The sequence below is a fragment of the Prionailurus viverrinus genome, chromosome A2 (assembly GCF_022837055.1).
Source record: "Prionailurus viverrinus isolate Anna chromosome A2, UM_Priviv_1.0, whole genome shotgun sequence".
Lineage (NCBI taxonomy): Eukaryota > Metazoa > Chordata > Mammalia > Carnivora > Felidae > Prionailurus > Prionailurus viverrinus.
This window is the reverse complement of record NC_062562.1, coordinates 6,836,176-6,862,253: the sequence shown is the minus strand read 5'-3', so window position 1 is coordinate 6,862,253 and position 26,078 is coordinate 6,836,176. Positions and strand designations below refer to the sequence as shown.

Below are 26,078 nucleotides of genomic sequence, written 5' to 3'. Positions count from 1 at the left end.
CACTTACTCCTCCTAGTGCTGCGAGAGACACGTACACAAGAAGGACCCACAAAGTCACACAACCACACACAGAGTCACAGACTACCATCTCACACGGCTCTGCACAGCCACAGACACACAAATCAAGGGACACACACGATCAGGCAGTCACAGACACTTGGGGTCACATGCCCCGGAGAAAACACACAGCTCTGGGTTCACAAACACGTCCCAACATACACCACCACAACCAGAGCCATGTGATCTCAGAAAGGGCCACACTGTGACCCAGGCAAATAAGCATATGGTCAGACAGCCCCGCACCGCTGTAGACACGTACACACGTGAGTACCGACACACCCAGCAAGAGACCCACATCCCCAGCCACCCGCTATCCCCACCCAGCCCTGGGCCACACACAGACACAGACAGTCACAAGGCTTCATGTCCAGGCCACACACGTGCACAGCCGCACATACCCGCCCAGACCAGGGGCTTGAGGATCCAAGGTGGGAGGGCTAGGGCCAAGTCTCCCGCCCGTCCTCCACCCCGACTTCCCCTACCTGGTCCCACCAGCCCACCAGCCACGGCTTGGAGCAGGTCTCACAGAAGAAATCCACCAAGGGCATCTTGGAATCTTAGCCCCGCTCGGGGCTGCCGCACACAGAGGCTGGGCTTGGGGAGTCCCGGGGTTAACAGCCACTGTGGGTTTGGTGGGGAGGGGGGTTCAGGGCAGGTGGGCAGTGCAAGGGGGAGCCGCGGAGGGGCCTGGGCCGGCCCAGCGGGGCTGGGGGCTCCCCTCCCCTCCGCGCTCCCGATAGCAGCCCTGGTTACATGGTCTGCCAGCCCCTGGCCCTGATGGGCCCCCCCGCGGCAGTAGCTGGAGGTGGCCTGGGACCCCTGCCCATGGGGGGGCAGGGCGAGGGTCCCGGGAGGTGGCTTTGGAGGCTCTGGGCTCCGTGTGCGCGCCTGTGTGTGTGCGCGTGTGCGTGCTCACTGCAGCACTGGCAGGCTGCATGCGACGTCAGGTGGTGCCGGGGGTGGGGGGGGGGGGCGTTAAAGGGGCATCGGAACCCACGGGCCTGAGCCAGGACCCAGGTGGGGCTGCCGGGGAAAGGCAGGGAGGCACGCACATCCCCGACAGGACGCGTCCCTTCCAGGGACACACCCAGAGACAAAGACACACGCCCAGACAGTCCACACACTCACACACACTGAGATGCACCTTCTATACCAACACACGCACTAACACACACCACACAGTCACAACTCTGAAGTCCAGCCCTTTCGCAGGTATACAGCTGAGTACACGGAGATAGGAACGCCTTCAGGCACAGCCCTCCCAAGAACACAGACTCACACCCAGACACGGAGACACACACCTGGGGACACACACCCAGATATGCTGCACATACTCCACACACCCACGGGCACACTTTCAGACAAACACAAATACCATGTGGCCTTGGACACAAACATACCCTGAGAAACCCATAAGCAAATGCTCGCATCATACCCACAACCACACACACACATCATTTGCAGGAACACAACGGCAAACCTACATTTAGAGACAGTCACATTCTCAGAGGCTCGGCACACTCTCAGAGACACAATCACCCTCAGACGGGAATGTTCCCAGACAAACCTCCACCCACAGGTATGTGCACCACCCCCAACGCAGACACCTCCACCTGTATACTCATTTCCTGATAGGCATCTTCCCACGCGGGCTACCACCGTGCCGCACAACTCCAGGAAACATCATTCATGCCGCCTGTTTTCCTGGATGGTGTCCTCTGGAGTTGTGCAGTACACAGACCGCACAACTGTACATGGAAGCCTTGCACCCTCTCCTGCAGCCCTGCAAGTGCATGCATGTGTCTGTGCACACACGTGGAGTCACAGACACATGGAGATACACACTCAGATTCATACCTAGACCAACTCACACTTGTAAACATACATACACCTCTGGCACAGCCCCACACACTTACAATCCGGTAGAACTGCTTGTGTGCACCCATACATCCTCCATACAGACACATCTGCACACTACTCGTGACGTACCCTCTTGGAACATCCCCTCACACCCCGTCTTGTGCTGCAAACGTGTAGCCAACAAATTGACAGCCACACAGACCCACAGTCACACACACACACACTCCTGTAGACTATACAAGCATTGGACAACCCCCTCAAGAGAGATGGCAGCCTGCATCAGATGTACAACCAGGCACATATACCCCCACGCACTAGGCTTCCCCCACCCCTGGGGGAAGTCAGAATCTGCTAGAACACAGCAGCCCTAGGGTTGGCCCTGCTTAGGAATGGGCCCCCACCCCAAAGGGCCCCCCCTTCACACATTGGCCCCGCCCCAAATGTGTCCTCCCCCTCAGGTCCCGCCAGCAGTCAGCCCCACCCCACAGGCCCAGGAAAGGGTCCCCTCTCATTGGCCCCATCCAGATACTGGACCCGCCCCATGGGTGGACCCGCCCGCAGATCCCACCCAGTGGCTGGCCCCCATCCTCAGGCCCCGCCCAGGGGCTAGTTCCGCCCTGCCGGCTGGGGGCCTCCTCACCTTGTGAGATGCCATCTCGCTCACGGAGCGGTAGGTCTGCATGGTCTCCAGCTGCTCCAGGCACCAGTCCAGCTCCTCCAGTGTCTCCCGGGCCAGTTGTTGACATGTCTCTTCTGGAGAAGGGGCAGCATGGGTGGTGACCCAGAGGTCCCAACCCCGAGATGATGGGGGTCCACCAAATGAGCGGGGAAAGGAGGTAAGACAGCCACCACCACCCCCAGGTGAGGGGTCCCCCACTGGAGCAGCAAGAGGGGCCCTTTCCCACCCCTTGGGCTTTGTTACCTGACAGCGTGGCCTTACAGACGGGGGTTGGGCCGCCCAGCGGGGACCGTCTGCAAAGAAATGGGGCTCCAACATCAGCCTGTGTGCCCCCAGATTCCTGCCTCCCCTCTCTATGAATAATGCCACCTTTCCTTTTTCTGAGCGCTCCCTGTGTCCCAGGCATGCCACCATGTGCTCAGCCTGCAGCCTCTCTCAGAGCCCCCATGAGAACCCATTTTACAGATGAGAAAACGGGCTCAAGGAAGCGAACAAGCTTGCTCAAGACCACACGGCTGATCAGCAGCAGGGTCAGGTCCTAGGTCTCCAAAGTTCCTGCAACTCCCAGAAGGACTAGCAGCTCTCAGCCAAGCGCCTGCCCCCAAATAATCACTTCTATTTAGTGAGCACTAACTATGTGCTGGGCAAATGTTCTCACACTTTCTATGTATTATCTTCCAGACTCCTCACAGCAGCATCTATTGGAGGCGCTATTAAATTCCCATTTTATGGAGGGGGAACAAAGGCACCACAAGACGCTATTTGCCTGGAAAGTTAGCTTTGGGGCCGGGAGTGGCCCCAAGGCTGCGGCGCCTGGCTACCCTTGGCCTCACCACCACGTGTCTGGACCCCTTGGTCTTTATTTTTAAAAGTTTGTGTCTTAGCCATTCAAATTGCAATGGTTTGCTGGCTCAGAGGGAGCTGCTGCCTGAACAGAGGCTCAGAGAGGTCAAGTTCTTGCCTGAGGGCACACAGCAGAGCTAAGAGTTGAACCCAGGTGTGGCTGGCCTCATGATCATGAATGTTGGGACCCAGCCTTGACTTACTTGTTGCTGGGAATGGGCACATTGGTCAGGAGTGAGAAGTTGCTGCGAACACTCCGGAGACTGGCCAGCACCTGGGACGGAGGGAGAGCCAGCGGTGAGGAGAGGGAGCCACCCGGAGGGGCTGGGGCTAGGTCCCTGTGTCCAAGTGTGGGGGAAGGTTGGAGCCCCTTCCTTTCATAGGGGAGGGGTCTTACCTGGGCGAAAGGTGTCACAATGAGGTCCTCAGCGTGCCTGCAACCAAGGACAGGGGCAGGTCAGGCGTCCTCACTGTGGGACACCCCCGGGCCTGGGTGAAAAGGGGCTGGGGTGCCAGAGAAGCAACTCTCTATGGGGGTTGGGCTGAGGGTGGGCTGGGACGTGGCGGGGGGGGCCTCCAACAGGTGAGGGGAGAGGGCGCTTACACCTCCCAAGGGTAGACACCCTACAGGGGCTGGTCTTGGAGGGAACGGTGGCCGGACAGAGGAGCTCAGGTGGGTGGGCAGGGAGGGGGTGTGCAGAGACAAAGGGGGCTGCCATAAATCCACTGCAGGGGGGGGCTGGTGAGAGGGGAGGGGGCTGAGCAGGTCTGGGGGTGCTCACACCTTAACAGGTGGTCGTGATAAGAGGGGCTGGTTTAGGGAAGCCTGGGGGGGGGGGAAGGCAGAGGGGGCTCAGCCGAGGTGGATGCTCCGTGGGAAGAAGTGGCAGCGGGGACAGGCTGAGGGGGGCCAGGCCCCAGCTGCCGATGGGTAGGAGTGGGCTTGGGCAGGTTGGGTGGGCAGGCACCGCAAGGATGTGGGTGCGGGCTGGGCTGGAGGGAGGGGCTCACCGTAGCTGAGTGGGGGGCAGAGATGGGGCGCACCCTCAGACCTCGCTGGGTGGGCATGCTGTAAAGGGACCGAGCCCTCGATGTGGGCAAGGGGGCTGTTTACTTTTCACTGGGAAGGAGAGGTGGCAGGGGGCTTAGGCGGTGTCCCCATTCCCTGCTGGCAAGGGCAGCTTGTGTTGGGAGCAGGCCTGGAGGGTGAGAGTGGGGTGCTCACGCCTCGCTGGTGACCGACGAGTTCCGGGACATGGTTTTGGGTGACATGTCGTAGTCACTGTCCGAGCGGTACAGGAAGGACTCCCGGCGCTGGCTGATAGCCCCCCCGGCATGCAGCACGAGGCCCGGGCTCGCCTGCGAGTCCAGGGGGCTGCGGCCAGGAGATGGCGTGGGCCCATTCTCCGCCTCGAAGCTGCAAGGGGGTGGGCGAGAAGAGCGGTCAGGGGGGCTGAGATGGCACTGGGGGGGGGGGTCGCGGAGGAATAAGGGTACCGAGGACATTCCTGGTAGAGACGGGGGACAGGAGGTTGCAGAGATCACAGAGCGATCGAGTGCCTTTGTGAGCCAGGCTCTGTTGAGGTGCCGGGACACAGCAGTGACCGAGACGGACCAGCATCTGTCCCTTACGGAAATGGCATGGGAGGGCCAGACTGTAAACAGGTTAGCCTAGTGGCCGTGCACACCCCCAAAAGTGTGGGGATCTTTTTGGCTCTACTCTTTCCTCACTGCCCACATCTATTCAGAATCCGTCCACTTCTCACCCCCTCCTCGGCTGGCCCCGCTCATTGGTGGCCTGGACCAGCGCCTTTGTCTCTGCCCTGCTCCCTGGTTCCTGTCCTTGCCCCTCAGTCTGTTCCCCTCCACAGCCACCAGAGAGCCACATCCCTCTTCTGCTCAGCCCCTTCTGTGGCTCCCAGCTCACCCAGAGCAAAAGCCAAAGTCCTCACTGAGGCCCAGGTGGCCCCGCCCCAAGACCTCCGGGTCTCCCCCTCACTCACTCTACTCCGGCCTCCATGGCCTCCTGGCTGCTTCCTAAACATTCCAGATGCCTTCCTGCCTCAGGGCCTCTGCACAGGCTGTTTCCCCTGCCCAGACCTCCAATGGCTCCTCCGGCCGCCTTCAGGCCTCCGCTCAAATGCTGTCTTCCCGGGAGGCCTCACCTGACCAACACATCTAAGATCTGAATCTCTGCCTTACTATTTCGTATTTACCTTTCCTTTCAAAAAATAACTGCTACTTACCTGACATATTCTATATCTTACTTCTTTGCTGTTTGCCTTCCTTTCTAGAACTAAGCTTTGCAGAGCAAGGATTTTGGTCTTCTTTGTTCTAGCCCGTGGGCCAAGAACACGGCCTGGCACACAGTGCACACCCAATAAAATGTTTACTGGATGAATCATAAAACGTGTGAATGAGTGAATATGTGAACGGGGTTGTGCCACGCGGAGACTGGAAAGGGGAGGCAGGCCTCTCTCAGGAGGTGACCTGCGAGCAGGGCCTGAAAGATGACAAAGAGCAGGCCATTGGTCAGGAGGGAGGAGAAGACACTCCAGGGGGTGGGAAGAGCAAGTGCGAAGGCCCTGTGGCAGGATTCAGGTTTTGTTTGAGGACCAGCAAGGAAGCTGGTGTGTCTGGAGCGGAGAGAGACAGACTGTGACAGAGACCCGGCGACACCGAGGGCAAGAGAGCGAGGCCCCAGCCTGGGGTCACCGGCAAGACGCTCGGGACGACTCGGGGAGATGCTGGCTCTCCTAATTCCCAGAGGTGTGACTGGGGTGAAATGACTGAATTCCAGTTCCCTAATCCACAAAAAGGGGACAACCGCCACCTTCCTCAGGTCATCCAGGCGACCAGTGTTGACACAGGTAAAACGCTCAGGAAGCATCGGCCCCCCCCGCGCCACATGGGCAGGGGACTCAGCAGTCGATACGCAGAATTGGTGGGGAACCGCATGCCTGCAACTTACTGTGTGGCCTCGGGAAGGCCACTGCCCTCTCTGGTCTGTTACCCTGTCGTCAAAGTGAGGGGGTTAGAAGGGTCAGCAGACTTCAGGCTATGCTCTGGTGGGTGCAAGGGAGTCGGGGAAGGAAATGGAGCCCTCCCCTTTCCAGTCCTACCTAATGAGAGTCAGCGTAAGATTTTATTGGAATGGTCCCTCTGCTAAGAAATGTCTGAGGGGCGCCTGGGTGACTCAGTCGGTTGAGCGTCCGACTTCGGCTCAGGTCATGATCTCGCAGTTCGTGAGTTCGAGCCCCATGTTGGGCTCTGTGGTGTCAGCGCAGAGCCTGTTTCACATCTTCTGTCCCCCTCTCTCTCTGCCCCTCCCCTGCTGCGTTCGCTCAAAAATCAATTAAGAAAGAAAGAAAGAAAGAAAGAAAGAAAGAAAGAAAGAAAGAAAGAAAGAAAAAGTCTGAAATCCCCTAGAGTTGCATAGTGAAACCACCATCTATGGATCTATTAACCTTTTTCTCTGGGCCAGTCCTGGGGTAGGAGTACGGGGAGGGACTTCGTTGACTCCATTTTACAGATGAAGAAACTAAGGTCAGAGAGGAGAATGATTAGCTCTGGGTCACGCAGCGAGAGCGTGGTGGGGCCAGAATTCAGTCCCAAGTCTCGTGACTCCTCAGACGGAAACGTGAGCTGCCGCCCTCTGCCTACTCAGCCCCCATTCGAGCACATTCCTACCATCACAGCAAATGTTCGCAGGGGCCAGGCAGCTGACACCCAGAGCAGAGTGGTGCTGGGGGACCCCCAACAACCAGGTATTCCGATTTTAGGAGAGAAATCAGACATTTTTAACAGTCACAAATTCAAACTTCTTTTAAAAACAAACTTCGGAGGGGCGCCTGGGTGGCGCAGTCGGTTAAGCGTCCGACTTCAGCCAGGTCACGATCTCGCGGTCCGTGAGTTCGAGCCCCGCGTCGGGCTCTGGGCTGATGGCTCAGAGCCTGGAGCCTGTTTCCGATTCTGTGTCTCCCTCTCTCTCTGCCCCTCCCCCGTTCATGCTCTGTCTCTCTCTGTCCCAAAATAAATAAACGTTGGAAAAAAAATTTTTTTTAATAAATAAATAAAAAAAAACAAACTTCGGGGGGCGCCTGGGTGGCTCAGTCAGTTAAGCGTCCGACTTCGGCTCAGGTCATGAGCTCACGGTCCGTGAGTTTGAGCCCCGCGTCGGGCTCTGTGCTGACAGCTCAGAGCCTGGAGCCTGCTTCAGATTCTGTGTCTCCCTCTCTCTCTGACCCTCCCCTGTTCATGCTCTGTCTCTCTCTGTCTCAAAAACAAATAAACGTTAAAAAAATAATAAATAAATAAATAAATAAATAAATAAATAAATACAAACAAATTTCGGGGCACCTGCGTGGCCCAGTCGGTTGGGCATCCAGCCTCAGCTCAGGTCATGGTCTCATGGTTCGTGGGTTAGAGTCCCACGTCGGGATTCTCGCTCTCTCTCCCTCCTTCCCTCTCTCCCCCTCCTCCCCTATCCGTACGCGCTCTCTCTCTCTCTCTCTCTCTCTCTCTGTCAAAGTAACTAAAACTTAAAAAGAGTAAAATCGTGAAAAGACAAAGGTAAAATAACCAGTGTTGGTGAGGATGTGGAGAAACGGCAATACTTGTATTGCAGGTGGGAACGTGAAATGGTGCGGTTACTATAGAAGACGGTCCTTAAAAACTTAAGTATAGAATTACCGTGTGATCCAGGAATTCTACTTCTGGGTACACACGCAGACTTGAAATACTAAACACTAAGAATCGAAAGCAGGACTCAAGCAGATATTTGTACGCCAATGTTCAGAGCAGCGTCATTCAAGAGAGCCAAGAGCTGGAAACAACTCAAGCGTCCTTTCCTTACCTTACTAGGTATAGGGCGGCGGTTTGGGAAGGTGGTGACGTTCTGGAGATGGGTGGTGGTGACAGTTGCACGACAATGTCAGTATACTTAATGACACTGAAATGCACACTCAAGAAATGGTCAAGTGGATAAGTTTATGTTATGTAGATTTTACTACAATAAAAGACACTCATACGATGTAGACAAAAGGAGTGAATTTGGGGCGCCTGGGTGGCTCAGACGGTTGAGCAACCGACTTCGGCCCAGGTCACGATCTCACGGTTCATGGTGGGTCCGGGCCCGGCATCGGGCTCTGCACTGACAGCTTAGAGCCTGGAGCCTGCTTCAGATTCTCTCTCTCTCTCTCTCTCTCTCTCTCTCTCTGCCCCTCCCCCACTTGTGCTCTCTCCCTCTCTCAAAAATATTTTTTTTTAAAGGTGAATTTTACTATATGTTCATTTTTAAAAAGTAAACTAAAAAAAACCCCTTAAGATGGAAAATTCTTAGACCATGAACTTGGGCCTTTGATGATAATGCTCACTTACTGAGCACCTGCTGTGTACCAGGTACTAGGTTAGATCCTTTTAGGTATATAGCAATATTAACAAGATGCTTCCTGAATAGTGGCCGTGTGCCTGGCATTGTCAGAGTGCTTTATACACCCGAACACAGTTGTGTCCCCCACCACCTCTGTGAGTTATGTTCACATCCCAGCGCAACAGGGGAGAGTGGGGCACAGAGGGATGGTAAGGGGTTGGTGGCCTCGCTGCCTGAGAACCACGTCCTGTCTCCCTGGGCACAGCCTGGATTTTTTGGCTCTACTGAGTCCCACGGGGGAGGAGACAGGAACATACTTACGTACTGAGGACCCTACCCTGGCCCCAGACACTGAAGACAGTTTAGGGAAGGTGAGACCCAAGTCCCAGAGTGGGCCCAACCGGCATCAGATACTGTAGCCCCAGGGGCTCCGCTCACGTAAGCAGGAGCCCAGAGGCCACGATGGGAAGAGGCTCCCTGGGGCCCTGCTGTTTGTGCTTCCAGGAGCTGATGTCCCCCGGGCTTCGGAAGGGCAGAGGGGAGGGCATCGGGCCTGTTGAACTGCAGGCTGAGTGTGGGTGTATGTGGGCGTGGGGTCTCACCTACCCTCCGGGATGGCACGCCGGTGCTATGTGGAGTCACCCTTCCCTTGTCTGCCACTGCTCAGGGTGGCCCAAAGTCAGGCTGGAGGCTGCTCCAATCATGTCCCGGCAGGACCCTAGGCCATTAAGCGGAGTCGAGGGTAGCCAACAGGCCTTGATATCACAGCCACATGCCCAGACACTCCATCATAAGGGAAATAACCTGCCTTTCAGACAGGTGACCACTTGGTGGCCTTCTCCGGTTGAACTTGCCACTTGCCTCCACCCCTCCGGGGCCCGTAGGCCTGCCTCACATTGGGTCTCCGGAGGACTGTGCAGCCCAGGAGCAGACCAAGGCTTCAGAGAGTTTCCGCTGCAGGGGCCAATGGGCAACAACAAGCTGGGAGGGGGACGGCAGGGAACGGAGACCGGTCCCAGTTGATAAAAATCATAACAACAACAAAAGCAGCCAACTGCCGTTAAGTGCCATGTGCTAGGCGCTGTGCTCTGCCTGGACGTGTACCAATGCTCCATTTCCAAGAGAAGTAAACTGAGGTGCAGACGGGAAAGAACCACTTGACTAGTATTAGAAGGACTTAAACCTGAGCTGCCAGGCTACAAACCTGGACGCTCAATCAGCCCGTGTCCGTCGATCTCCCCGGGCAGGCCTGGCGCCTCCCTGGGCTCCCTGCCCCACTGCACCTGACTCCCTCGTAGGAGGTGCCAGGCAGCCTTTATGGAAAGGCCTGGCATTTGCTTTGTGAAGGTCATACGGAGGTTGAGGGCGGGCGCGTGGTGCCAGGTGACATGGCCGTTTGTAGGGCCGGGTGTGCACAGAGGGTCTGTGCGTGTGTGGGTCAGGGTGTATGTGTGCTCAGGGCAGCTGTGTGTGTATAGATCTCTGCGTGGATTTGTACGTCCGGGTGTGTCCGTGGGGTCCGAGTGTCCACGGTGCCTGCACAGATCTGTGTGTGTGTCTAGGAGTTTGTGTGACCTTGTAAGAGTGTACCTGTGTGCCACACATGTGCCACGACTGTCCCTGCCTCCTGAGTGTGTGCTCCCGCGTGTGGCTGTGTGCAGGTGGGAACCAGGCCTGCGTGTGTGCTGCGGGGAGAGTGCGTTCCTGTAACGTGAGACTGACTGTGCGAAGCCAGGGTTTCTGTGGCCCCCATGGGTCAACTGTGAGATTCTCTTTGTGTCCCCACCGCCTCAGAGACCCACGCCTTGCACAGTAAACACAGACCCCCGATTACCCTGTGTGTGGGTAGGTGGGTGCGTCTGTGTTTGTGTCTGGGTGTGTCTGGCTTGTCTGAAGGGATTGGTAGAGGGGAGCGAGAACAAGGCGGGCATACCCTGAGAATTTTCTCTGCTCCAGCACTGTCCAGTTGATTCTAAATAACCCCCAGGAGTTCCAGCAGGAGCTGCCCCCCTCCCCCACCCCAGCTTGGTTTTCAGCCTGGCAGCCCCAGCAAGGAGGGGGTGGGTAAGACTGGAGGCACTGAGCAGAGCAGGGCCAGAGGGACCTGGCTCCAGGCCGGTGGCCTGGGAGTGGAGCCCAGGTGACGCTGGACACCCATAGTTGGTACCAGCATGAGTGCCAGAGACCCAGGTTTAGGGGCACAAAGAGGGTGAAGGGATCCGATCTCAAATAGGAAGGGGGCAGGACCTAGCACTCCTTTTGAGGGCTATCACCTGCAGGAAGCCGACAGCAGCACTAAGAATTTGGGGGCTGGAGAAGGGGGTGGGGCTGCAGGCAGACCCTGGAAGCCACTTTAGGGACTCCCCAAGGCCCACTGGGCACCCTCTACCCCCCACCCCACCCCCCCCAGCCAGAGCCCTCAGTGGCAAAGGAGGGAATTGGCCCCAGGCCACCCACCTGACAGGTCTGCCTGGAGGGTGCCAACAGGTGTCCTCGTCGCTGAAGGAGAAGTGGGCCAGGGACTCAGGGCCCGCGGGGGGCAGTGTCAGGTCAAGGGGCCGGGGCCTTGCCCGAGGCGCTGTACCCGAGCGCATGGGTGCCAAACGCTGTCGGGGCGAGCATGAGGACGGCGGCACGGTGGTGTGGCGTTCACTGTTCACAGGCCCGAGGTGTCTGTGGCCACCAGCGGCACCGCCTCCACACCCGCCCTCCCGGTGACCCCCCCAGGGACGGGCCCCGGGCGATCGGGTGTCTCCGGGTCCCCAGCGCCTGGGAGGGCTCCGCTCCTGCCTTCTCCTGTGGAACTCGGTGCACACTTCCCACTTGCCCCCCTCCCCCCGGGCCTGCGGTGGAGGGGGGGCAGGCTCCCGATTCCTGGGCTCGGGCCCGGCCCCCCCCCCCCCCAACCCCCGCCACGCCTTGTCCCTGGCCCCGCCTCCCTCCCGAATGACGTCGAGCTGGGCCCGCTGGAGCCCTCTGAACGCAGCGCGCCCCAGGGGGAAAGAGACTCGCCCGCGCCGGCGGCGGAGTGCGGGGTCCGGTGACAAAAACCCAGGGGAGGGACGACGGATGCGGGGAAGGGGGAGGAACAGAAACAGGAAAGACAGAAGTGGAGACAGCGACACAGAGAGAAACCCGGGGAGAGGCACTGATTTCTCCCCCCAACACACACACCCTCCCTGGCTCCACGCTGGGCTCCCGACCCCTCCTCCTCTCCTCTCCCCTCGCCAATCTCTTCCCTGGGTCCAGACGCTGAGCCTGTCCGGGCGGTGTCCTCTCCCACTATGTCTCGGACCTCAGGTCCCAAACAAGTGCATGCAGAGAGTAGGGAGGCAAGGGGGTAACCAGAGGACCCTCTCCTGGCTCTGGAAAAGCCCCCGGAGCCAGCCCGTGCCCACCTCTGGGCTGTCAACCTCGGTTTCCAAGTTAAACGGACACTGGGAAGCCAGACCGGATGTGTCTCCGGGCTCCTCGCCCGCAAGCTTCTAGCCCCCCCGCATCCCACCCCGAGTCTGGCCAGGAAGACAAAGGGCATTTGCCCTCTGTGCCCGGTGCACCCGGTAACATCACCGAGCCTCCTGGCAAGGCAACCCCCAGATGGCAGCGCTGGCCCCATTTCACAGGCCTTTACACTGAGGCTTAGCAGACTCGAACACGTGTCCCCAGATCGCGGTTGGATGGGAGGCTGGCCTCACTCGTCCAAAGCCTGACTGCAGACTGAGGTCTGCCAAGGTAGTGGGAGGAACTTCACGTTTATTGAGTGCCTACTGCATGCCCTATCAGATGTCTCCACGGCAACCCTGGAGGGCAGGGATGATTTTTATCGCTGTCCTGGGACGGACGAGGGGAAGTTAGACTGCGGAGAGCCCGCTAGGAACCCCAGACCTGGCCTGCCGGGTGGCCAAGGGAGATTCGAACCCACCGCCGCTGGCGCGCACTTACCCAGCCCACGCCTGGCGGCCAAAATCCTGATGGCTGCGGAGAAGCCGAAGACGCCGGCGGAAAGTTGGGGACGGGTTGGCAAAGAAGACGGGCGACGAGGGCGGCGAACGCGGGCGGCGGGGTGCGCGCGGGGCCGGGGGCTCAGGCAGGAACGCCTCGTCCTCGGCCGCCGCCACCGCCGGGAAGGCCGCCAGCTGCAGCTCGGGGATGCGGCCCAGGCCTTGCGGCCGCGCCATAACCACAGGGGGCGCGGGGCAGCCCCGCCTCAGCGGGCGCTGGGGAGCAGCGCCGCCCGCCTGCCCCGGGCAGCCCACGCAGGCCGGCCGCCCAGCCCTGGGGCCCACGGGCCCCACCCCGCCGGGCCGCCTCGGCCCTTCCGGCTTCGCTCTGGGGCCGCCCCTGGGGCGGGGCGGGCCTGGGGCGCCCACACGGCTGCCGGCTGCGAGGGACACCCCTCAGACCGCAGGGCCCTCCCCGCAGTCCCCTTAAGGTGCTTACAGTCGCCGGAAGCGCCTCTACAAACATCGGGGGTGCCCCCCCCCGCAAATCCCTGGAGTGTTCTCACAAACCGCTGTGGCCCTCACTAACCTCAGGGGCATCCCCAAGATCTTTCAGATGTCCCCAAAATTCCAGAGAATGTCCCAACCATCCCTGAGTTGTCCTCACACAATCCAGAGGTACCCCCAAATCCCTGAGTTCCCCCCCAAAAGCCAGAGATGCGCTGAGAGGCCCCATACACCCTGGGACAATCCCATAGCTTCCCAAATGTCCCTTACTGATGTCCTCATTGTTACTGATATATCCCCACAAACTCCAGGGGCACCCTAAGAATCTCAGAACACACCCACAAATGAAACTCCTTCAGATCCCGGGACCATCACCAGGTTTCCTCAGAAGTCTCCAAAATCTCTTAGAGCACCCCCACCATCCCTGAGTCATGCAGAGGCCCCCAGAGTACCCCTAGAATTTCCCACAGCCACCGAGCATTCCCACAGTCTGCATGAGGGCCCCCCAAATTCTGGGGTCCCTCACAGACCCTAAGATGGCTTCCACAGTCTCTCGGATGTCCCCCTCAATCCCTGAGTGGCTCGGCAGCATCCCGGAGATGCCCCCACAAGTTCAGAGACACCAAAATAACCTCAGGGGTGTCTTCAGACTCAAAGAGTCCTCCCATGTAACCATGTAGCTGCCATCAAAATCCATAGACCCCAGGGCCACAACCAGATCCCTCCATAGTTCCTAAGACAGTCCTATATCCCTAGGCTATCTCCCCAAACCAAGATAAACCCACAGTCCTTGGGGACACCTCCAGAATGCCCCCCACAGCTTCTGAGACACAGAAGCTGAGTGAGTTTACAAGCCCCTAGAGGCTCCTAAGATCTGCCGCCCACCCCCACCCCCGCCCCGTCCTCCCACCCCTTCGGATCTCTGAGGCCCCTTAGAACTGGGGCCCTCCACAGCTCACGAGGTGCCCCCAGAAGCCGAACCTCCCCTCGGCAGAGCAGTACAAACAGATAGGAACTTTCTGGAGTCCCTTCGGTGGCTCTGCCTGCCCAACCACTGTTCGCCCCTTTCACAAATGAGGAAGTGGAGACTGAAGTGAAGATTCTTGAACAAAGTTAGCCAGCTGGTTATAATTCCAGAGACTCCCCCAACCTGTCTGCGGCCCTTTGGGGTTAGGGAAGTGGGAAAGAAAAACAGAACGAATCTCTATTTTAGGGCCATGCCTCTATGAATACCTTTCTCTCTCTACCTTTTGGCTCTGTTGTCATGGGCCCCAGAACTGGCTGACCTAGGCTTGAGTCTGGCCTCTGGCACTTAGTCATTTGACTTTGGGCCAGCCACTTCGTTTCACTGAGCCTCAGTTTTCCCAACTGTAAAATTGGCATAATAATACTATGCATCTCCTGGATGGACAATAAAAAAAAAAAAAAAGCCTCAGAAAAGTGTTTGGACATAGTAAACACTCACTGAATGTCAGCTATGATTATCTTTTTTTTTTTTTTTAATTTTTTTTTCAACGTTTATTTATTTTTGGGACAGAGAGAGACAGAGCATGAACAGGGGAGGGGCAGAGAGAGAGGGAGACACAGAATCGGAAACAGGCTCCAGGCTCTGAGCCATCAGCCCAGAGCCCGACGCGGGGCTCGAACTCACGGACCGCAAGATCGTGACCTGGCTGAAGTCGGATGCCCAACCAACTGCGCCACCCAGGCGCCCCCAGCTATGATTATCTGACAAAACATTTACAGAGAGCTTATAATGCACAAGCCACCGTACTAGCAAGATGATACAAGGGTGCCTGGGTGGCTCAGTCGGTTGAGCATCCGGCTTTGCCTCTGGTCATGATCTCGCAGTTCGTGAGTTCGAGCCCCGCCTCGGGTTGTGCTGACAGCTCGGAGCCTGGATCCAGCTTCGGAGTCTGTGTCTCCTCCTCTCTCTGCCCCTCCCCCGCTCACATTCTGTCTCTCTCCAAAATAAATAAACATTAAAAAATTAAAAAAAAAAAAAAGAGGATACAGATGATGATGATGATGATGATGATGATGACGATAGCAGCTAATCTCCAGAATGCCTCCTGGGCATTTAGTACCTCTAGCTCTGATCTTATTTAATCCTCATTAAATACCTGCAAAGTGATATACTGTTGTCCCTATTTTACAGATGGGAAAACTGAGTCTTGGCGAGAAACAACCTGCTCGAGGTCACACAACCAATGAGCGTCTGAGCCAGGCTCTAGACCAGTGTTTGCCACCCTTTATTTCATTATTGCCCCCTCCCCCCAAGAAATAGCCTGCTTAGACAGTCCCAACTCCTAAACTGCCTTCTCTATGAAATATTAAAGCCACCGATACACAGGCATAACTCAGAGATATTGTGGGTTCGGTTCCAGGCCATTGCAATAAAGTGAACATCACAATAAAGCAAGCCAAATGAATTTTGTGGTTTCCCAGTGCGTGTAAAAGTTACGTTTATACTACACTGTAGTCTACTAAGTGCGCGTGACGTCTAAAAAAAAATGTACGTACCCTAATTGAAAAATACTTTGTTGCTAAAAAACGCTAACCATCATCCAAGCTTTCAGCGAGTACATCCTTTTGCTGGTGCAGGGTCTTGCCTTGATGTTGATGGCTGCTGACAGATCAGGATGGTTGTGATAATTTCTTAAAATAAGGAAACAATGAAGTTTGCCACATTGATCGAGTCTTCTTTTTAGGAGTCAGTTCTCTGGATCATGTGATGCTGTGCTTTACCCACCGTAGAATGACTTTCTTTTTTTTTTTTTTAAGTTTATTTATTTATTTTGAGAGAGAGAGGGGCTAAAAGGGGCAGAGAGGGAGAGAGAGAATCCCAAACAGGCTCTGCAGTGCCAGCATGGAGCCCGATGCAGGGCTCGAACTCACGAAACGTAAGATCATGACGTGAGCCAAAATCAAGACCTGGTCACTTAACTGACTGAGCCACCCAGGAGCCCCCAGAACTTTTTTCAAAATGGAAGTCAATCCTCTCAAACCCTGCTGCTGCTTTATCAACAAACTTTACGTGATATTCTAAAACCTGGTCATTGCAACAACCTTCACAGCATCTTCCCTAGGAGTAGATGCCATCTCAAGAAACCACATTCTTTGCTCATCCAATAAGAAGCGACTCCTCTTCCATTCAAGTTTGATCATGAGATTGCAGTGAGGCAATCCTATCCTCAGGCTCCATTTCTGATTCCCACCACACCTGCAGTGACTTCCTCCACTGAAGTCTTTCTTCTTAAAAAAAATTTTTTTTAATGTTTATTTATTCTTGAGAGACAGAGACAAAGCATGAGCAGGGGAAGGGCAGAGAAAGACACGGAATCTGAAGCAGGCCCCAGGCTCCGAGCCATCAGCACAGAGCCTGACGCGGGGCTCGAACCCACGGACCGGGAGATCATGACCTGAGCCGAAGTCAGATGCTTAACCGACTGAGCCACCCAGGCGCTCCCCCCACTGAAGTCTTGAACCCCTCACAGTCCTCCACAAGGGTTGGAATCAGCTTCTTTCAGGCTCCTGCACCTGATATTCTGACCTCTTCCCATGAACCAGAATGTTCATAGTGGCATCTAGAATGGCGAAGCCTTTCCAGAAGGCTTTCAATTTATTTTGCCCAGATCTATCAGAGGAGTCACTTTCTGTGGCATCCATAGCTCTACAAAATGGATTTCTTAAATAGGAAGACTTGAAAGTCAAAATTACTCCTCAATCCGTGGGCTGCAGAATGGATGTTGCCTCCGCCGGCATGAAAACAACATTGATCTCATTGTATGTCTCCATCAGAGCTCATGGCTGGCCAGGTGCATGGTCAATGAGCAGTAATAGTTTGAAAGGAAACTTTTTTTTTTTTTTTTTTTTTGAGCAGTAGGTCTCAACAGTGGGTTTAAATTATTCAGTAAAACCACGTTGTAAATAGATGTGCTGTCATCTGGGCTTTGTTGTTCCATTTACAGAGCACAGACAGAGAATCATTGGAATCATTCTTAAGGGCCCTAGGATTTTCAGAATGGTAAATGAGCACCGGTTTTCACTTAAAGTCACCAGCTCCATTTGCCTTTAACAAGAAAGCCCTTTGAAACTTTGAAGCCAGGCATTGACTTCTCCTCTCTAGCTATGAAAGTCCTACATGGCATCTTCCGATAGAAGGCTGCTTTGTCTACACTGAAAATGTGTTGTGGGGGCGCCCGGGTGGCTCGGTCGGTTAAGCATTTGACTTCGGCTCAGGTCATGATCTGCCCGACCAGAGTTCGAGCCCCGCGTCAGGCTCTGTGCTGACAGCTCAGAGCCTGGAGCCTGTCTCTCTCTCTCTCTCTCTCTCTCTCTCTCTCTCTCTCTGTCTCTCTTTCTCTGTCCCTCCCTGGCGTGCGCTGTCTGTCTCTCTCTCAAAAACCAATAAATATTTTTAAAAATATATTAAAAAAAAAAGAGAAAATGTGTTCTTTAGTGTAGCCACCATTGATCAGCTTAGCTAGATCTTTCTGGATGGCTTTCTGCAGCTTCTACATCGGCACTTGCGGCCTCACCTCCGTCTTTGATGTTACAGAGACAGCTTACGTCCTTAAACTTCATGAACCAACCTCTCCTAGCTTCAAACTCGCCTTCTGCCGCTTTCTCACCTCTTTCAGCCTCCACAGAACGGAAGAGAGTGAGGGCCTTGCTCTGGATGAGGCTTTGGCTTAAGGGGAATGTTGTGGCTAGTTTGATCTTCTGTCTTGACCCCTAAAACTTGCTCCCAAGTCAGCAATAATGTTGTTTTTCTTTCTTATCATTCCTGTGCTCGCTGGAGTGGCACCTTTAACTTCCTCCAAGAACTTGTCGTTTGCATTCACAATGAGGCTCGCTGTCTGGTACAAGGGGCCTAGCTTTCAGCCTACGTCAGCTTGCAACACTTCTTCCTCACGAAGCTTCATCAGTTCTGGCTTTTGATTTGAAGTGAGAGATAGGTGTGACTGTTTCACTCGAACACTGAAAGGCCATCAGGGTGACTAATTTTGGCCTAATTTCAAAATTGCTATGTCTTAGGGAATAGGGAGGCCCAAGGAAAGGGAGACACTGGGCAACAGTTGGTCCGGGGAGCAGTCAGATCCCACACTGACTTTCATCGAGGAAGTCTGCGGTCTCTTATGGGTGCGGTTCGTGGCGCCCCCAAGTGGTTACTCTAGTAACAGCAGATGGATCACAGAGGACCAGAATAAATCTAATAATAATGATGAAAAAGTTTGGAAACATTGCAAGAACTACCGAAATGGGACACACAGAAACGAGATACCGCATGTAAAAAATGCAGTATCTCTGGGGAGCTTGGGTGGCTCAGTCGGTTGAGTGTTTGACTCTTGATTTCAGCTCAGGTCATGATCTCGCAGTTCCTGAGTTCGAGTCCCACATCAGGCTCTGCACTATCAGTGCAGAGCCTGCTTGGGATTCTCTCTCCCTCTCTCTCTGCCCCCTCCTCCAACCTCTCTCTCTCTCTCTCTCTCTCTCTCTCTCTCTCAAAATGAATAACCTGGGGTACCTGGGTGGATGAGTCAGGTAAGCATCTGACTTTGGCTCAGGTCAGTTCATGAGTTCGAGTTCGAGTTCATGAGTTCAGGTCAGTTCATGAGTTCGAGCCCTGCATGGGATTGTCACTCTCACTCCCTCTCTCTCTCCACCCCTCTCCCACTTGCATGCATGTTCTCTCTCTCTCTCTCTCTCTCTCTCTCTCTCAAAATAAATAAACTTTAATAAATAAACTTTAAAAAGTGCAGTAATAGGGGAGCCTGGGTGGCTCAGTCGGTTAAGCAGCCGACTTAGGCTCAGGTCACGATCTCACAGTCCGTGGGTTCGAGCCCCACATCGGGCTCTGTGCCGACAGCTCAGAGCCTGGAGCCTGCTTCGGATTCTGTGTCTCCCTCTCTCTGCCCCTTCCCTGCTCATGCTCTGTCTCTCTCTGTCTCAAAATAAATAAAAAACATTAAAAAAATAACAAAAAGTGCGGTAACAAAGCAAGGCATGCCTGTACTGTGTATCTGTTTATGTCCTATGTGTACATTTGGGCTTTGTACATAAATGTAAGATCTATGTATACCCACCCAAGAACCAACTTTCACCCCCTTGGAGGTAATATCACCTCGTTGGGAATGCAGGGTGTCCCAGTCTTGGCACTATTGACATTGGGCACCAGATAATGCCCTGTAGCACTTCTCTCCAGTCATTAAACTAAAATGTCTCCAGCCATTTTCCACATGTCCCCTGGAGGCCAGAATTGCCCTCAGGTGAAAACTCCTGCTCTAAACCCACTAAGACCCTTGTTCTGGCCACTGGGACCTCTTGGTCCAGGCACAAACAGAAAGGAAGAGCATTCTTAGGCATCTGCCCTCAGGTTTCCCTGCACTGTTTTGCTGATTCCTCAGGCCAGACTTTGGAAATAGCGTTCTGAACAGGCCCATTTCAGAGATGGGGAGCCTGAAGCACGGGAAGGGGAAGTGACTCGGCCAGGGTCACCCGGACCCTGTTGTCTGACTTCAGAGACTGGGATTTTAGTCACTAGGCTCCACAGGCCCTTCACGGTTCAGTCTGTTTCCACCTCAGTGAGCTTTGTCCCTTCCTAGCAAGTCAGAGATAAACTGAACTCTAAAGCCAACCTTGACCATAGCCTGTGAAGCCCTACGTGAGCTGCCCTGGCACCTCCTTGCCTCATTTCCTTCCACTCACCCTTTGCTCACTCTGCCCAGCCACACCTGCCTCTCTACTTTTCCTAGAACATAACAGACATGCTCCTACCCCAGGACCTTTGAACTGCCTGTTCCCTCTGCTTGTCACCTTCTTCCCTCAGGCTCACCGAGCCTCCTCTGCCACTTCATTGAGGTCTCTGCTAAAATGTGACCTCTTCAGCGAGGCCTTCCCTGACCCCAGGATCCCTCTTCTCTTCATGTCCCACGTGGCATCATCTGGAACTATTATAGGCCTTTATTTGTTATTTCTTCCTCACCCACTAGCCTGAGAACTCCAGGACAGCAGGGACAGGGCCTATTTCATTCTTTGCTACTGCCTGAAGATGTGCAGTCAGTGTCTGTGGAATGGATGGCCACATGAGGAAAATGAGGCTCAGACAGGTGAAATCCTGTCCTCGGGTCACACAGCAAGTCAAGGGCGAGCTCTTACTCAGGAGTGAAGACAGTGGGCTCAGTGCCTGCCAAAACTGTGTCCTCACCTGGTCAGTTTGCAGTTCCCCAGGCCCAAAGCCCTACCTGCTACTCAGAGCCCGCAGTCATTCTGTGGCTGGTGAAAGAGGGGGTGCCCTTGCAGCCAGGGCCCAGGATTGTACTTAGAGGATGCCCCCCTTTTTCCCTGCAGATGTTGGGAGCCAGTTCTCAAAAGCCCCAGCTCCTGGCTGCCCAGCCCCAACGGCGGCCATCTCGGCCTTACCACAGCCCTGGGGACCGGCAGATCTTATCCACAAAGGCTTAGTAAGGAAAAAACTGAGGCGCAGGGAGGCATGATCATGGGCCCCCGTCCCACAGCGAGTCAGTGGGCAGGGCTACAATCTGATTCTTAGCCACCAAGCTGGAGTCCAGGAGTCCTGGGTCTTTTAACCCCAAGTCTGCCTTTCCTCACTGTGTGACCTTGGCCAAGTCACTTCTCTCAGTTTCCTCGGCAGGAATAGAGCGCCAAAGACACCGGGAGTTAACACGCAGGTTGGAGGCTCCGGCCTGGGCCTGCCCGTAGGTGAGCCCGGAGGAGACTCCGCATCCTCAACTTCTCCACCAAATTCCTCTGCATCCGCCAGGCGGCCGTCTCCACAGCGCTCGGCTGGATGGGGATTGCCGCCTGGTCCCGCCCGGGGAGGGCGAGGACCTCACCCGAAGCCTGCGGTCGGTCGGCCGGCGTGGCGCCCACTCTCTGGGGCGCTCGATAAGCATGATATAATAACCTGGGGCACCCGGTAGTGGCGGCGGCGGCGACTTTGTTCTGCGCGGGGACTAGAGTCCCACAGGCAGGTCCGGGCTCGGAACGCACACTCAGCCTGTGCCTTTCTCATCATCCAGCAGAGGGCGCGCGGAGGGAGGGCGCGAGGAGGGACCCGCTCCCAGGCCACAGCCAGGGATAAGGGAGAGCCAGAGATGAGGGCGAGCAAGGATCCAAGTGGAGACAGAGGCCACGGGCTAGAGGGTGACCCCAGTCCAGCTGCTTCAACCTCTCCCAGGGGCGCTGCAGCGCCCTCCCTCGGCGGGGAGAGTTTGGGGGTACAGAAGGGCACGGGGGTGGGGCTAGGGGGTCGGTATGTTGGCCCCGCCCCCAATTCAGGCAAGTTCCCCCCCCCCCTCCGCCCCCACCATCAACAGAGTCTTTCTCTTCCTCCAGCTCCATCTGCCTCTTGACAGATCGTGGTGGTGCCGTGACTCAGCCCCGCAGGGCGCCAGGAGCACAGGCTCATGCATCCCCAGGTCTGGAGGGGGGTTGTGGATGCCATCTCCGATGGGGGGCAGTGCCCTCTCTCTGAGGGTTCCTGTGACTCAAGTCCGGAGGGTTGTCTGGATCCCGTTTTTGGTGGCTGCATGAACTGCAACGTGGGTAGCACTGGAACGCCCTGTGCGCACTCAGGGAACCCCCTTTCTGGAGACACAGGCTGGCAGAAAGCCAATTCTAAGGAGCCAGGTTCCCACTGGCGGCCTCTTAGTTTCCCCTTCCTCCTTCCGCCCAGGGGTGGGGGGAGGACACTGGCACCAAGGCCACAACCACTGCAGGCTACACAGGCCCACAGAGAAACAGAAACCTGTACTTGAGGTTCCTGTTTTTCCTTCCCACCCTGAAGGGACAAGGTCTACCCAAGCCCCACCTCCTCCCCTGAGTGCAGGTCCCTGAGCGACTATCTACGGAGCACTCACGGTGTGCAGTCCTTTACACACATCCCCATTCGCACAGAACTCTCAAACACCCCCCTCCCACAGAGCAGTGCCAAAGCCCTACTTAACAGATAGGGAAACTGAGGCTCAGAGAGGGCAAGACACTTGTTGTGCCAGGACCCCAGGCATCAGACAGATGGGTGTTGGGATCTCGGCTTTGCCATTTCCTGGTTGTGTGAGCCTGGGCAAGAAGGAGAAGGGACTTTGCCCCTCCGGGCCTCCGTGTGTCCATCAGGAATACCTGATGGGGCACTGGAGAGGAAGAGACGTGTAGGAAAGTCCCCAGCATGGAGCCCAAGAGTGAGCCATTACAAGATAGAGGCCACTAAGATAATGATGATTATTACCACTCAGCTACTGTCCCCAGAGAGTCAGCAGCCCAGAGACTAGGGTAGGGGGAGTCTCTGGGGCCTTAAAAAGGAATAGGGCCCCCTGCACTCTGCTCCTTCATTCGTCTCTCAGGACAGTGACCTGAGCCAGTTTGGCACACAGCCCTTGGTCTTGGCATTTCCTGTTGATTCCAGTTTTGTTTTCTTTCAGCTTCTCTCTGGTTCCCTTTGGGAAATAGCAGGCTGTGTGTGCTGGGCCCATGACACTCGCTTCCTGCTGGGGGCAGGGGTGCTGGGTCTGGGTATGTCTCCAATGGGGTTGGGGGTTGTTTGGGGGGGCTGTAGGGCCTGCTGGAAGTCCCCAGAGAGAGCAAGAATTGCAGGGTCACAGCCCAGAGGGACCTCCCTCGGGAACTCCGGCCATAAGAGGCCGGGATTTGACCGTCTTAATGACGTCCCAAGCAGAGGGGCACCCATGGGGGTCAGACAAAGCACACAGTCGAAGCCATCGGTCATACATGTCACCAAAGCACACAGTCAGACCCTGAGCACCACTAGAGCAGGCACAGTAACTGAGAACACCAGGTGGTAGAGGGAGCACACTCCGGAAGTCAGAGGACTCCTGGACACAGGGGACAGAGGCAGCTGAGAGCATGTCACTGTCTCAGTCAATGTCTCTGGGAGCACAGACAGTCCTGTTGACACAGTCACATCGTCCCGGAATGTACACATCACAGTGCCACCATCGCTGCATCCCCGGAGCGCATACACAATCACTGCCTCAAGAGCACACACGGTCATTGTCACAATCGCTGTCCCAGAAGCACACAGTCACACGATCCTGGTCCTGGGAGCTCACGCAGTCATACTGTCACAGTTACCGTGACTCTTAAGTACACAAGTCACACTGTCACAATCACTGTCCTGGAAGCACACCGTCACTGTGTCACCATCACTGTCTCAGAAGCACACACAGTTCCACAGCCATAATCACTGTCCCCAGAGCCCACATAATCCTATGTCACAGTCACAGGGCCCCAGAAGCCCAGGCAGAGCACGGAGCGAAGGCAGACCCAGCTAGTCATACCCCACCAGCTGGAGCCACCCCAGGTCAGTGAGGATACCATTGGAGTCAGCCCAACACCTCCCTCACTAACACCGTCCCTTCTGGGAGGTAAGGGAGACTCCCTTACCCTGGGCCGGGATCGTGCACCCCCTGGACACTCTTTCCTCCCTCCGGGCAGCTACTGAACCTAACACTCCTGTCCTGAGAGGAAGCTCCAACCCGGCACACAGGCTCCCAACACAGTGCTCCCCCCAAAGCCCCCTCTGGATTTGTGAACCCAGCTGCTTCAGGGCGAGTCCCCCGAATGTCCCCCGCACAGTCCTCCACTCCCCAGGATGGCCAGCGCCCCTCAGCCTGGAGGAAACACTGGGATCCTAGGAAGCGGTCCCTTACAGTGCCCTCGAGATCATCCACAAGCGTAGTGAATCTAGCTGCCAGTTCAGTGCCCCCAGGAAAGTCCCTTCAAGTACCCAGCTTAGCCATGTTCTGCACCGTCACCAACTAAGGGTGCAGACTCCAAAGCTGCAGCCCTGAATCGAGGCGTCGTTACTACCACATGCAGCATGGCGCCCCCCAAGTCGACCCCAGGATCAGCTTCAGTAGGAAGGGTATTCGGGTACAGGGCACCACCAGGGTCGGGTCCCGGACGCCCCCACAGTGGAACTCCCCCCCCCCCAATACACACACCCCCGCTAGTCACTCAGACTCCACCCGCAGCACAGCGCCCCCTGCGGTCGGTGGGGCGAGTGGCGTCTTCTCTGCGCGCCTATCCGCTCCACGCGCGTCCGCCGCCCGGAGTCTTACCGCTTGCAGCTGCCTCCGCTCGCGCCGCCGCTGCCGGTGCCGGTACCGTGGAAGGACGAGGGCCAGGACATGCGAGAAGTGCGCAGGCCGGGCCGGTCGCCGGTGTCCACGGCGTCGGCGCGCTCTATGGGCCGGTGTGGCGGCCGCTCGGGCTCTGCGCGCTCCGCGCTGTCAGAGTAGCCGCGCTGCTGGATACGGATAGGGGTCCGCGGTTGCCGCCACAGGTGCTGTGGGGGCGGCTTCAGGGTGGCCTGGCCCTCCCGGGGCCCGGGCAGAGACAGAGACAGGCTCCTCTCCGAAGGGGCGGCCGGGGGCTCCATGGCGCCGGCCCCTTCCTGTGCCCCGGGGGACCCCGGCCTCTCCGAGCTTTACCCTGTTCAGCGGCGCGCTAGCCGACGCGCCCGGGGCCCCGCGGGTGCGCCCGGCCTCGCTGGGGCCATGGCGCCCCGGGGACAGACCCGGGGGCGCTACGGGCCGATCGCCCCCGGGCCGGGCGCCGCGGCTTGCGGTCGGCGGCCGGCGCTCTGCTCCGCGACCGGCAGCGCTCTCCGCGCTCGGTACCCCGCTCCGCGCCAGCCCCGGCTCCCCCGCCCCGTCCCGCCCCTCCCCGCCCCCCGCCCGCCGCTCTGTCAGCGCCGCCCCCCTCCTCCTCCACCGTCCGGGCCTGTGGGGGGCAGCCACCCGAGGAGGGGGGCCCTCCCCGCCCACGCAGAGCCCCGCTCCCGGAGGGGAGGGGGCGCCGGAACTCGGCTCTCTCCTAAGCGCCCTGCCTAGCCGCGGCGTGCACGGGAAAGAAGGAGTTAAACGGTTAATCCGATCAGGAAGGAGACACCCGACTGGTTGCCGGTGTGTCAGTCAGTCCGTCCATCATGGCGGGGGCGGAGCCCTATGCTGGCGTGTCCTCGCCGCTACCCCTGGTCCGGGGGGAGCGTGTGGGGAGTGGTCCCGGTGCCACCGACGCGGTCCCTGCGGCTGGCAACGGCGATGTTCCGGGATTCTCCTGTTGGTGGGTCGGAAGATGGCAACGGTGTGTGCCCGGTGCGGGATGTGCGTGCACGTGGCCCCTTCCGAGGGTTGTCTGTGTTTTCCGTGTCGGCTGGAAGTGTGTGCGCGCACGTGGTTGGCTGCTGCGGTCTGCCTGTTTCCCTGGATTTCGCTGTGTGTGTATCTGTGTGTCTGTGGGTGAAGGAGGTGTGCGCACGTGTGCCGCTTGTTTGGCGGGTGTGCGCCTCTATGGGGTCTGTTCTGGTGGCCTGGGGCTGTGCATGTGTACCCACGCGTTTGGGTGTGTATTGTTGGTCTGTGCTTGCGGAGTTGTGCAGGCAATTCAGCCTCCGTGGTTTGACTGTGGTATGAAGTAGTCTATACGTGTTGGTGTGTGTGTGTGTGTGTGTGTGTGTGTGTATGTGTGTGTGTGTGTGTCTGTGGTCGGCCTGAGGGCAGCTCTGGGGTGTTTCTGGGGTGTGTCCCTTTGGTCCCCGTGTGGCTCCAGGAAGACACCGCAGCTGCCCGCCCACCGCTCTGTGTATCGCCGCCTCTTGTAAAGCGCTTCTGCAGGAGGTAAACTGAGGCAGGTCCCCGGCAGCCGCGGGATGCATCCCCATGCCCTTTTCAGGCGAGTAAACAGCCGCGCCTCCTCTCCGCGGCCCCCGCCGGCAGAGCCCCCCTTCCGGCACCTAAATCGGGAGTCGCCGTGACTCACGCTCCCGCCTCCC

The 26,078-nt window shown here is 56.9% G+C and overlaps 1 protein-coding gene across 5 annotated transcripts in view; it reads right to left on the bottom strand.

Annotated features, from left to right (window-relative positions):
• Positions 1 to 24,885, bottom strand: part of PDE4A (phosphodiesterase 4A) — a 37,054-nt gene extending 12,169 nt beyond the window's left edge. Inside the window, exons 1-6 of one of the 5 annotated variants that reach the window (XM_047829609.1) lie at positions 24,364 to 24,885; positions 4,668 to 4,859; positions 3,840 to 3,876; positions 3,646 to 3,716; positions 2,843 to 2,892; positions 2,561 to 2,673 (exon numbers count right to left, since the gene is read on the bottom strand). In XM_047829609.1, coding sequence (XP_047685565.1) covers positions 2,561 to 2,673; positions 2,843 to 2,892; positions 3,646 to 3,716; positions 3,840 to 3,876; positions 4,668 to 4,859; positions 24,364 to 24,683 — 783 coding nt within the window. In that variant the 5' untranslated portion in view covers positions 24,684 to 24,885. Of the gene's footprint in view, positions 1 to 542; positions 2,006 to 2,560; positions 2,674 to 2,842; positions 2,893 to 3,645; positions 3,717 to 3,839; positions 3,877 to 4,556; positions 4,575 to 4,667; positions 4,860 to 11,270; positions 11,497 to 12,755; positions 13,120 to 24,363 lie in introns of those variants that run through there. The other 4 variants (XM_047829619.1, XM_047829646.1, XM_047829637.1 and 1 more) reach the window with 4 other exon arrangements.
• Positions 24,886 to 26,078: the final 1,193 nt, after the last annotated feature.